General features: G+C 37.9%; 2 protein-coding genes across 2 annotated transcripts; one reads left to right on the top strand and one right to left on the bottom strand.

Annotated features, from left to right (window-relative positions):
- Nucleotides 1-2,054: 2,054 nt before the first annotated feature.
- On the bottom strand, nucleotides 2,055-3,275 carry LOC106779453. The gene is made up of 2 exons (XM_014667555.1): nucleotides 2,988-3,275; nucleotides 2,055-2,879 (listed from the first exon to the last, which is right to left on the bottom strand). The coding sequence occupies exons 1-2, from the start codon at nucleotides 3,273-3,275 to the stop codon at nucleotides 2,055-2,057; spliced, it is 1,113 nt and encodes a 370-aa protein (XP_014523041.1).
- A 275-nt stretch (nucleotides 3,276-3,550) lies between these two features.
- LOC111240813 lies at nucleotides 3,551-12,080 on the top strand. The gene is made up of 4 exons (XM_022776583.1): nucleotides 3,551-3,657; nucleotides 3,758-4,006; nucleotides 8,035-8,099; nucleotides 11,783-12,080. Exons 1-4 carry the CDS (start codon nucleotides 3,551-3,553, stop codon nucleotides 11,869-11,871), a joined length of 510 nt encoding a protein of 169 aa, XP_022632304.1. The 3' UTR covers nucleotides 11,872-12,080.
- Nucleotides 12,081-12,281: the final 201 nt, after the last annotated feature.

Below are 12,281 nucleotides of genomic sequence, written 5' to 3'. Positions count from 1 at the left end.
ATAAAAGGAAGAATTGTCATGTGTTGCACAAGTCCCTTGGGAGAGAACGATATTTATCACTTGCTACGCTGCGACCGGTGCACTTGCCATTGGTTTTGCAGCCAACAGTCTTGTCGCCAATCGTCTCTAGGTGTAGTAACATCAATGGCAAAGGTCTCTAGCATTGGTTTGCCAAGAGTTGTTTTAATCACGGAGGAGAGTTGTGCTTTTTCCCGGGCATGTTTTAATTTGGAAAGGAGATCCGCTTTGGAATTCTCCGCTCTTGGTACATGAATAATGTTAAAACTAGCAAATGTTTTGATTAGGTCACTAACCTTGTGGAAGTAGCGTAACAAATGGTTGTCTTTGACTTATAAGGTTCCGCTCATATGGCCTACAACTAGTTGAGAGTCCATGCGGCATTCAATCCATTCGATTTCGAGTTCTTTGGCTAGGACAAGTCCGGTGATTAAAGCTTCGTATTCCGCCTTGTTGTTGCTTAGTTGAAAATTAAAAGATACTGCCTGCTCAACGATTATGCCGTTCAACCCTTCTAATACTATCCCGGCTCCTCCGCCCTTTTTATCCGAGGAGCCATCTACACTCAGATACCATATTGGCATGTTTGTTGTTTGCGGTAAGTCGGCCGCAAAGTCAGGCAAATGCTGACCCTTTATGGAGCCTTGCAGTTCGAAACGTAGGCCGAATTTGGATAATTCCACCGACCATGCGACCATTCTCCCTGCCAGATCAGGTTTCCTGAGGATTTTCGCGACCGGGTGGTTGGTACGGACCACAACTTGATGACTTTGAAAATATGGTAGGAGGCGTCTTGTGGTAGTTATAAGGGCAAGAACTATTTTTTCAATTTTCGAGTATCGTTCTTTTGCTCCTTGTAAAATTCTGCTAACGAAATATATGACTTTAAAATCTGGCGTTTCTTGAATAAGAGCCGCGCTTACCAATGGTCTGAGGCGGCCAGATACAACTGTAAATCGAACCTCTCCGTGGGACGGGCCATCACCGGGGGGCTGGTGAGTATGGCCTTGACGGCCGAGAAGGCTTTTTCACACTGGTCGTCCTAGTGGCGTGGGACGTTCTTCTTCACGTTTTTCAAGATGGGTCGGATGTGTTCTGCTAGTTTCGGGATGAACCGTGACAAAGCCGTGAGGCGTCCGACCAGTCGTTGTACTTCTTTAAGCTTGGTGGGGCTCTTCATTTCTAGCATCGCTCGGCATTTATCCGAATTGGCTTCGATTTCTCGTTGTGTCAGCATAAAACCAAGAAACTTCCCAGCTGGAACTCCAAAGGTACATTTAGAGGGATTTAGACGCATGTTATACCGTCTCACCTGTTGGAAAACTTCAGCTAAGTCCTCGAGATGTTGTTCATGATATCGGCTTCGTACCATCATGTTGTCCACATATACTTCCATGTACTTTCCGATTTGATGGTGAAAAATTTTATCCATGAGACGTTGGTAGGTAGCCCCAACGTTCTTGAGGCCAAATGACATCACCTCATAACAATAGTTTGCCCGTTCGGTTATAAAGACCGTTTTTTCCTGTTCGGATGAATGCATCGGGATTTGATTGTATCCTGAATAAGCATCCAGAAAACTTAGCACTACGTGGCCAGAAGCCCCGTCCACCAGTTGGTCGATGCTCGAAAGGGGGTAGGAATCTTTCGGACAAGCTTTATTGAGGTCGGTGAAATCAATGCACATTCTCCACTGGCCATTATATTTTTTGACCATAACGACATTCGCCAGCCAAGTTGTATAGGTTATTTCCCGGATGAATTTGGCTTTAACAAGCTTGTTGACCTCCTCCTGGATGGCTTCTTTTTTCTCCTCATTGAATCTTCTCTTTTTCTGTGCTATTGGCTTGACTTCTTTGAATACAGAAAGTTTGTGAGTCATTACATTTGGGTGAATTCCGGGCATATCTGCGGCGCTCCACGCGAATAGATCGGCATTAGCCTTTATCAAGTCGGTCAGTCGGTGCTCGTCGTCCGGCTCTAGATTTGCGCCGATAGACGTTGTCTGCATTTCCTCTTTTCTGAGTTGGAATAATTTAATATCCCCCTGACACTATTGCTTCATGCCCCTTTGATCTCCTTTTGTGAGGTGTGACTTTTAGGCAGGCAACATAACATTGTCGTGCTGTTTTCTGGTCTACCTTTATTATACATATCGTCCCTTTGTCTGACGGGAATTTCATTGTTAGGTGAGGTGTTGATACGATGGCTCCGAAAGCGTTCAAACATGGTCTCCCCACGAAGGCATTATATGAGGTATTGGCTTCAACCAACAGGAACCGGACCCTCAGTTCTTTTGCATCGTCTTGCATCCCCAGTCGAGTTCTCAGATCGAGATACCCGCGGGTGTCAACTCTTTCACCCACGAAGCCTACGATTTGTTCGTTGAATGGACATATTATATCTTCTGACAAGTCCATCTTCAGGAATGTCGTCCAATACAATATATTGACCGAGCTATCCTGGTCAATTAAAACTTTACTGACATCGTATAGTGCTATTTCGGGAGTGATTACCATTGGATCATCCTGGTCGGGCTCCGGAGCGTGGAAGTCCGCATCCGTGAATGTAATATCGGGCATGCACACAAAATTATGCCTTACATTGTTGATGCTCCTAAGATTTCTCAAATGTCTTTTTCGGGCGGATGAAGAGACTCCACCTCCGGCGAAGCCTCCAGAGATGGTGTCAATTCGGCCTCTAATCGGTCTTTCTCTCACGTGCTCCCTAGGATGACTTCGGGAGCGATCTCTCTCCCTTTGGCGACTTCGTGAACGGTTTCTTGGGCGGACATTAGTGTCATGAATCCGTTTGGGGCTTCTTTCTTTACTAGGAGATCTTTTACGTGATTCTGGCTCCTCCTACACGAATTGACAGAGATATCCTGCTCGAATGAGTCTCTCGAGTTCATCTCTGAGGGTGGTACAGTCCTCGGTGGAATGTCCCAGGTTGGCATGAAACAGGCATACCTTGGTTGCGTCTGCGGTCCGGGGCGTGGATCGTTTTCCTACGTTGAGGAGCTCAGCGCTTAGGGCCTCCTTAAACACCTTTGTCAATGGCGCATTCAGGCGTGCATAATGATCATATCGAGGGCCAAGGGGTAGTTCCCTTCTAGGAGGCCTTCGGTCTCCTTCACGAACCTGTTTAGTTTCTTTTTTGCTCCCACTAGTGGGAGCTTCTGTCTGGGGCTTCCTTCTGGCGTATCTCTGATCCTCCATTCGAATGAACTCAGTCATTCTCTCCTGGAGCTCCTCCATTGAATTGGGTGTCAACACCCAATTTCGTCCGGGTGACTGAATAATAGGACTTAGTTTTTGTTTTTGTCTTATTTTCAATTTTGTTTTCATTTTATTATTTTTAATTTTTGTTTTAATATTTATTATTTGATTTAGTTTTTTTTTATTATTGGATTTAATTTCATTTTTCTATATTATTTTGAAAAAAGAAGAAAGAAAAAAAACAGAAAAAGCGAACAAGGAAAACGATTTTGGTCTAAAAAAAAAAAGGACGGCGTTGGCTTGAGGAGGGTACCATGCAAATTTGGGTGGCAGGGCAGTGCGGATTGGCAATTGGCAAGGGAAATTTGCAGGAAAAAAGCAATAACGACAAAAGGGGAGAACAACCTAAGCAGACGAGAGGGTACATATGGTTGTTTTTTTTATCATCACTCATTTACAAAGAGAAGACGAGGTAGAAAGGCACCACTCACGACATGAAGAATCAAGGACTTGAGAGCAAGCTTCATTTTTGGAAAGTTAGACCTGCACCGAGGGAAGAGGAAGCAAAGAAGAGGGTCAAGGGTTTTTGAGAAAAAGAGGTCAAAAAAGGCAGAGACATCTCTGGAGATTACCTTCGATCATCATCTGTGCCTTCGTCTTCAATCACCCACGGTGGCAGTAGCCACCTTTGATCTTCAGGAACATAAGAAGTCATTCAAATCAACAATCGTAGGAAGCAAGAAAAACAAGCAAAACATCAATTCTCCAAGGTGAGTTTCTATCCCAATGTAACTAATCTATGTGATTTTGAGTGATTGCAATGTCTGTGTATTAGTAGCATTATTCAATATGATCGCGTTAGTTGCTCTATACCTTTATTATGGTTATATCTTCATCCTTTCCTTGAGCATGCCTTGCCCGGAACCATAAGGTTTTCTTTTCTATTTCTCTGCTTCAAAGTTACAGAGCATGAGCTCTCTGATTTTTCACAGCACCCAATAGCCATATTCATCTTTTCACCATACACTCAGAAAACACTAAGGAAATCATATCTTCAAAACCTTGATCCCTCTCATCTGCAAAGAAAAATTAACCCAAATGCATTTGAGTTGTTTATGGTACAATCACCACCATCTTCATCTTGTTCCTCTCGGCCACTGCAATTTTTATGGCTAGTCTTCGTCTCGCTCGCCTGTACCTCACACACATCACCTCAACCGGCGGTCACCACCACCCCTTCATCCACTACTCATTCGAACCACTCCATTTACCTTTAGAGCCTTCATGCCATGAATATTTCCCTTAAAACTATCGTTCTCAACCTGCCCAACAAAAAAAAAACACAAAAACAGAATCAATCACTGAGAACCAAGACTGATTGCCAACACCCAAACACAAGCTTGTATTCAACTAACACAATCAAAGCCAAAACATGCCCCTGTTCATCTCTGTTTACCAACCAACACAAAAGCCGAATCGTTAGGCAAGAAGCAAGTAGAGAGAAACAGAAGGAGAAACGGTAACTGCCTAGGAAGCGAACAGAGGCGGTTTCCTCTCAGGCGAGAGACAGAAAAGGAGAAGGAATGTGGCGGTGCGGTGACGCCGACCCTGATTCTGGTGGCATCTGCCGTCGCCGGCGATGACGAGACTGGAAGAAAAAGTGGTGGCTGCCGGAGCGGTGGCATGAGGCGTTCCAGGGAGGCAAAGCCCCCAACCGTGAGCGAGTGCGAGAGAGAGACTGAGTCTCTGATTTGCTTCGAACCTTGGAGTGAAGAATGAGGAGAGGAAATTCGAACCCCCTTAGAGCTTCTAGGTCATGAGCTATGGGCTTGGGTGTCGGGCCCAACAAAAAATAATCATAATAAAACCAAACAAAAAAAAAACTTCTCTCGCTATCCTAGTTTCTGCTAATTGGCACCGCATGTGCAATGGGCTTGAGCCCATTTGTTGATAAAAAAAAAGAATCCCTTCTACACCCCCATGTTCGCTAGGTCACATCCTTTTCAATTGGGCTTAGGCTCAATCTGCCTTTGGAGATGATTTAGTTTGTACACCCCTATTTTTTCATTTTTTTCACACCCCATTTTCTCATTTAGGCACCCTCGTACCTTTTCCTTTTTTCTTTTAATCTATTTGTTATTTTGTTTTTTTTTTATATATTTATTCAACTTTTTATTTCATTTCTACTTTTTATTTTTGTTTATTTACTTATTTATTTTATCTTTCTGTTTTAAATATTTACCTATTCAAAAATCAACAAAAATATTTTAAAGGATTTAAGCACACGTGCGACCATTCGCGTCAGCCTTGTGTTAAAACCTTTTCCTCTTTCTAAAAAAAATAATAACAAAAATATTTCAAAAGGTTTAAGCACACGTGCGACCATTCGCGTCAGCCTTGTGTTAAAACCTTTTCCTCCTTCTAAAAAAAATAATAACAAAAATATTTCAAAAGGTTTAAGCACACGTACAACCATTCACGTCAGCCTTGTGTTAAAACCTTTTCCTCCTTCTTCAAAAAAAAAATATAACAAAAATGTTCCAAAAGGTTTAAGCGCACGTCCAATCATTCGCGTCAGCCTTGTGTTAAAACCTTTTCCTCCTTCTTTTAAAAAAATAACAAAAATATTTCAAAAGGTTTAAGCACACGTGCGACCATTCGCGTCAGCCTTGTGTCGAAAACCTTTTTCTTCTCCTATTTCAAAAAAATTATTTCAAGAGGTTTAAGCACACGTGCGATCATTCGCGTCAGCCTTGTGATAAAAACCTTTTTTCTTCTTCTCTAAAAAATTAACAAAAAATATAAAACATCATGTTTCCAAACAGTTCTCCAAACAAAATTTTAAAGAACTACGTAACCCTGATTTCTCAGTCCAACTGAGAATACGTAGGAGCAAGGTCAATCCTTGTCGGGCACAAAAAACACAAAAAATATTTTGTTTTCTTTAGGGTTTTATTTTTTAGGGGAAATTAAACATTTTGCAAACCACATTAAATTCGCGCATTTGATTAAAGGTACTGCCTTCGGGCAGGCGTTGTAGGGTGCTAATACCTTCCCTACACGTAATCGACTCCCGAACCCGAAATTCAGTTTTCGCAGACCTTGCCTTATCATGTTATGGTTTTTTCCATAGTTTTCCAGAATAAACTATGGTGGCGACTCCAAAATCTCTTTTTTTTAAAATCGTTTTCCTTTTTTGGATCGTCCTCCCGTCGCGATTTTCCGGTTGCGACATTGGGCAACTTGGCATATAAATGTTCTGAGACGTATCCTGGCTTTAGAGAATTGGGCAAATGGCTGATGATGAACTGTTCGTTGACACCTTTTACTTGCCTAGCAGCTTCGTTGTATCTCTACATGAATGATCAGAGGGATTCATCTTTCTCTTGCTTAAGGTTTACAAGCTCTGCAACGGTTACTTCGTCTTTCCTGTTGGTAGCGTAATGTTTCTTGAATAGGGTCATGACCGTGCGGAAGTTGTCTATCGTGTTAGGGGGAAGGCTGTAGTACCACTCCAAGGCTTCTCCTTTTAAGGATTGGGAGAAAGCTCTGCATTTGACTGGGTCACTCTTGGAATAGTAAGCCATAAAGTCGATGAAATTTCTGAGGTGATGTTCCGGGTCTGAAGTACCGTCAAATCTTTCTATCGGTGGAGGAGGTTTGTCCGGCATTAGGGCCTGCATGACAGCTTCCGTGAATGGCAGCGGATTGGGTGACTAATCGTTGCAATTCTTGTTGTTGGCGTATAATTTGGGCATGTTCCTCCATTCGCTTTGCTTGCATTTGTTGAAATTCATGTTGTTGATGTATAGTACGGGCCTGTTCTTCTAGCTGTGTTTGTAATTCCCTAATCATCTCCATAGGGTTGTTGTTCTCCATACTCCTCGTGGTTACCATTGGGGATCTTCAAGCCTCGACCCCACGGTGGGCGCCAAAATGTTTCGGTAGATAATTTTGGGGACCGAGACACTAACCTTGATGACGTGGTTCTGCTGCTTTCTGGCGTTCGGATGGACTGGATCAGTGGTTTCAGCTGCGCTTGACCGTCCGCTCTCCTTCAATCTCGACCGTCCGACAATCTCTGAACTATGACCGAGAGGGGGGGGGTACCTGCAAAGGCACTCCGACACTCAAGTTAGGCATGTTATAAGGGAAGAACCTCAGTTCTTTAGACGGATTATCGGTGGAAGAGAGTAAAATCTCAGTGATATGAATAATGTATGTGAGAGGCGTGAATGAAGCGTACCTGACTGATGTCTCTAGCTCTTATTTTATAGACTCGGTACTGATATGAGATCAATGAAATATAAACAACCTTACCTGATATTCCGGAAACGGCTTCTGTCGATAGATATTATTTTATTTGCAGTATCTTTGGTGAATTTCCTTTAAAAGTTTTCGAGCCCAATAACGGGATTAACGACCCAATTTTAATGACCAATCGGCCCTTCTATGGCCCAATTATATGGCGCTTGGTATAACCGTCCGCCAGACATATCGTACCGTACAGTAGTTATGCCTCAGTTTTATAGGCTTTAGGCAACGGTTCTTTATAGAACCGAGGCGATAGAGGCTTATTGCCTTGGTTAAAATAATAACCGAGGTAATAACATGTGTTTAGGATTAAATTTCGCGAATATAGTCATTTTTAGACAGAAGCCATCTTCTGCGCCGCTCTCTCGTCTTCGATTTCGTGACCACCATCTTCAACATTTCTTTCGATTTTTCTTTCACTTTTCGTTGATTAAGTGCTTAGGAATGATTTTATTTCATTTTGACCGATTGACTTTGTGAATAGGTGCTCTTCGAATAGGCTTTGGGATGTTCATTTTGTTTCATTTCAACCCCAAACTAACCTTCAAGGTGAGTTTTGTTTTAGGTTTTTCATGTTTTCGTTTGGTTGTTTGTTGGACAACGTTTTGTGTGCAGTCTTTTCTAGACAACATTTCATGTCTTTTGTTCTTCCAATAAATAGAAAACAACGTTTTCTGGACGATGTTTTGTGTGCAGGTCTGTTTATGTGTTTGTTTCTATGTTTTTGGGATTATGTAATATGATTTATGTGATATGGAATGGTTACATAAACGATTATTTTTTTTTTTTAAAAAGAAAACATACTTTAGACAATGATTCTGATAAAAGTCGAGGCAAGAAAGGGTCTATTGACTCGGTTCTAGATCCAACCGAGTTAATAGAACTTTTTTTTTTGCTTTATAGCTTCGGGTTTTTTTTAAATCAAAGCAAGATCTTAACCTTTTTGTCTCGATTTTTGAACTAAGCTCAAAGGTCTCAACTTTTTATTTCGCCGAAATATATCTCGGTTCTACAACTGCTGTCATAAAGTAAAAAAAAACGAAGCAATATCGCTTAGTTGCTTTAGTGATGAAAGGTATAAGTCATATCCCTAATAATTTAAGGAATAAGTACCTAGGTCTCACATATTTTCTTGGACTTTTATTCTAGACCAAGAATGGGAGCGAAAAGTTGCCCATCTCAACCATGTGAGCGTTGTGAAAAGGGCCAAAGGAAACATTTTGGGACAAGAGGCCATTGGAGTGAGGAAGAAGGTAGAAAGTGTCTGGCTCATTGAGAAAAAAGGGGGGCACACAAGATGCATAGGGACAAAACGGCAAGTGTGCATTGAGTGCGCAAAAGAGTAGGAAGAGGATTTCAAGAGAATTTAAAGAAATGTTGAAGAGGTGTTACAAGTGAGAATGATGGGCCAATCTTATTGTTTTTTATTATAATATTGTTTTGTAACAGCTTGACAATTATACTTAAGTAGGAGTAGGAAATACATTAATTTTGAGGATTGTGAAATATTTTGGGGTAATTAATATGCAAGATTACAATGGGCAATTTTTAAGTAGTTATAATAATGTAATTTTTTTTTTTATTTCTTTCGATTTGGTTTAACATTAAGACAGAGGTGACAAATTGTGGTTCCAATTCAAACATTCTAAAGACACGGCAAACAAAATAAATGACAAATCTAATGATAATTGTTACAGATCCTCACTTTCGTAAGTTTCTTTTATCAGTTCTTATTTTATCCTTAATAATTCATTTTACTGCAATTACTTTCTTGCAAATTACTTCATTTAATCTTTATCTTCTTCTACCTCTTCTTCATTTTTTCGGTTTTCTTTTCACCGCATGCCATTCTATCTTCATATAAGAAAAAGTTTGTTCGAAAGAAATGTTGAAATTCTTGACTGAAATACACATTAAAAGAAAATTCAATGAATTGAATTGAATGTAGTTGTGAAATTAATCCACAACATTAACGAGATACAAGTTAATTTTGTCTTGATTGTGGGATTTATACATCAACACATTTTAATTTATAATGAAAAACAATAATTTTCTAACCTAATTAAAAAAAAAAAATTGCGTCGAGTGGATCTGGTTCATCAAAAATGTATTGGACGTTATTAAACCAAAATCTTCTAGAAATAGATAGTTTATCTCATTCTTATCAATGACATGTGTATACTTTATTCATTAAAATATAAACTATTTTCCCACTAATCAATTTATTAAACGATAAACTTCCAAATTGTACCAAGTCTATCAAAATACTTGGAGTTAGAATAATACTATCAATCAAAGTCTTTTGATACACTGTAATCTCTTATAAGTTGGTCATCATTAGGATGACAACGGGTCGAGTCGGACATAGATAGTGTCTGCCAGTAACTCGATCTAAAAAAAATTAACTGCTATCCGACTCGTTACTTGTACAAATATTCGTTTAAAAAATATCTTCTAATATTTTAAAATTCACGGATATGTGTATTTGCACAAATATTTAAAAAAATATATTTTTATAAATTATTAAAATCAAATTTAAATAAAATTACAAAAAATATATAAAATATAACATAAATTAAATTAGATATAAATTAAAATTTAATTTAAATTAAATTTAGCCTTATAAAATATAAATTAATTTTAATTTTAATTAAATTTAACTTAATAAAATATTAATTAAATTTTTATTTTTGTTTTTTACGCGTAGTGAATATACGTAGATACAAATAGTATAATACTCACACTCGATCCGTTTATAAGCGTTACTCACAACCGCAGGTAATAAATATCCGCGAGTACCAACTATCCGTAGCAGATTTTATTCACAGATATTCCGAACACAACATTTTTTTTGTCATTTCTAGTCATCATACCTAACATAACAGAACACAACATTCATTTGGTTTTTTAATATACTTTTATCCTATTAATCTTTACCTTATTATTATTATTTAGATATATAAAGTCCTCACTACTTTAGTGGTATCTATATGGCATGCTTATTATCACTCTTTATATTATTAACATTATTTAATCTCATAATATCTTAATCGCTAATATTTTTTCTTAGGTGAACTTCTATGTGGTTCCTCATTCAAAAGTCATCTTTTCAAAGTTCCTTAGAATTTATCTTTTCAAACTTGCCACAAGAATTTATCTTTTGAATTGTTGGTTTAAAGATGTTTGAGCAAAAACATTAGTCAATATATCATAAATCATTTAATATTATCTTTTTTTTTAAAATACAAAAGTTAAATATTTTATAATCATTATATTGTTATAATATATGCATAATGAATATAAATGTATGTGAATTTATTATTACTCTTATTAGATTTATTAACAAAGTATAAATTGTAAAGAATCACTTAACTTTGTTTGTAATATGTACAAATAATATAATACAGCAGATGTTAGCCATTCATTACACGATTACAATTGTTGACATAACGAGAAAATGAAATTTGATTTAAGAAAATAAAAGTAAAAAAAATATGAACACATCTCAGGATTCCTAATAATTTGTTATCTATAAGATGACTAATTTATAGTTATTATTCAGCTTAAACATTTTTTCACCAACTCTTCCCATTCTTTTCATTACATCTTTATTGCAGACTGCTAACTAAAATGTTATCGGTTGGAAGCTTTTGAGTTTTGAGTTTCCCTACGTTAATTTGTTCCCTCGTCATGTTTTCTTTTCGTTTGTACAAGAAGAATCTTTCCTCTGTTTTCAGTTATTGTGCTTTTGAATAACCTTACACTGTTTGTTTGTGGATCACAGCATCTCCCTCCGTCTTGGTTTTTGCTTCTTTCTGGAACAATTCTCCTGCTTTCTGTACTGATTTTGAATAACCTTACACTATTTCTATGAAGATCACTTTTTGTACCTCCATCATTTTGCCTTCTTTTTCTCCCTTCTGCTTCCTTTGAATTATTATTCTCGCAAGCGTGTGCTCTGACATCCAAAAAAGCAACGAATATGGACATGTTTGACAGTATACTCAAATTCAAATTAAACCCTAAACCATATCTTATACTTTTATTAACCGGAGAATAGTTTTTGAGGCAACAACCATTTGTAAAAGAAGATGGAAGAAAACATTGGCATAATATTATGACATGATTATTGAAAAATGGATGATATATAACTGCATAATCTTGAACTAATGTCGTGTAAATTTGAAGAACACTCTGATATATATCAAACACTTACATGGTAAACTTCATAGGTTTTTGTGCGCTAGAGTTGGACTTCGTCAGCAGTGGCATGTGCAAGAAACCAGTAACGGAAAGAGCCATGAAGAACGGAGCAAATTAAAGATTGTGTTCTGTTGTTTTCAGAAATTATCAATGCAGAAGTTGATCAGACAGCCAAAACGTTATGTTTGACAGTGGTACGATGAAGGTGGGATTTATAGGGAAAAAGTAGGCAATAAAATAAGAAAATTGTAACATGCAATTGGTTGAAGCTTTCAAAACAATATAGGGGGCGCCTCTATATTTCTAAGGATGGATGGTCTAATTAAGTGGCACGAATTATCATAAAAAAAGAACATTGACCATGTATTTCTTGTACTACTTTTTATATACTTTATTTCATAAAATTATGTAATTATGAAGGTTTACCTAATTTACATACTTCAAATATATTTCTTTATAATATATATTTATAAGTAAGATTGGATATACAATTTTATTCAAAATAGTACGAACATATAACTACTGTTT

The sequence above is a fragment of the Vigna radiata genome, unplaced genomic scaffold (genome assembly GCF_000741045.1).
Source record: "Vigna radiata var. radiata cultivar VC1973A unplaced genomic scaffold, Vradiata_ver6 scaffold_283, whole genome shotgun sequence".
Classification (NCBI taxonomy): Eukaryota; Viridiplantae; Streptophyta; class Magnoliopsida; order Fabales; family Fabaceae; genus Vigna; species Vigna radiata.
The sequence above is the reverse complement of the archived record's forward strand: the minus strand, read 5'-3'. Positions and strand labels throughout refer to the sequence as shown.

Bases quoted from the DNA above. Each gene is read 5' to 3' on its own strand.
- LOC111240813 (XM_022776583.1), top strand. From the start codon at position 3,551: ATGCAAATTTGGGTGGCAGGGCAGTGCGGATTGGCAATTGGCAAGGGA. The intron at 3,658-3,757 runs GTACATATGGTT...CTTGAGAGCAAG, and splicing joins CAACCTAAGCAGACGAGAGG to CTTCATTTTTGGAAAGTTAG. The intron at 4,007-8,034 runs GTGAGTTTCTAT...CTTTGTGAATAG, and splicing joins CAAAACATCAATTCTCCAAG to GTGCTCTTCGAATAGGCTTT.
- LOC106779453 (XM_014667555.1), bottom strand. From the start codon at position 3,275: ATGGAGGAGCTCCAGGAGAGAATGACTGAGTTCATTCGAATGGAGGAT. The intron at 2,880-2,987 runs GTATGCCTGTTT...CAATTCGTGTAG, and splicing joins GGACCGCAGACGCAACCAAG to GAGGAGCCAGAATCACGTAA.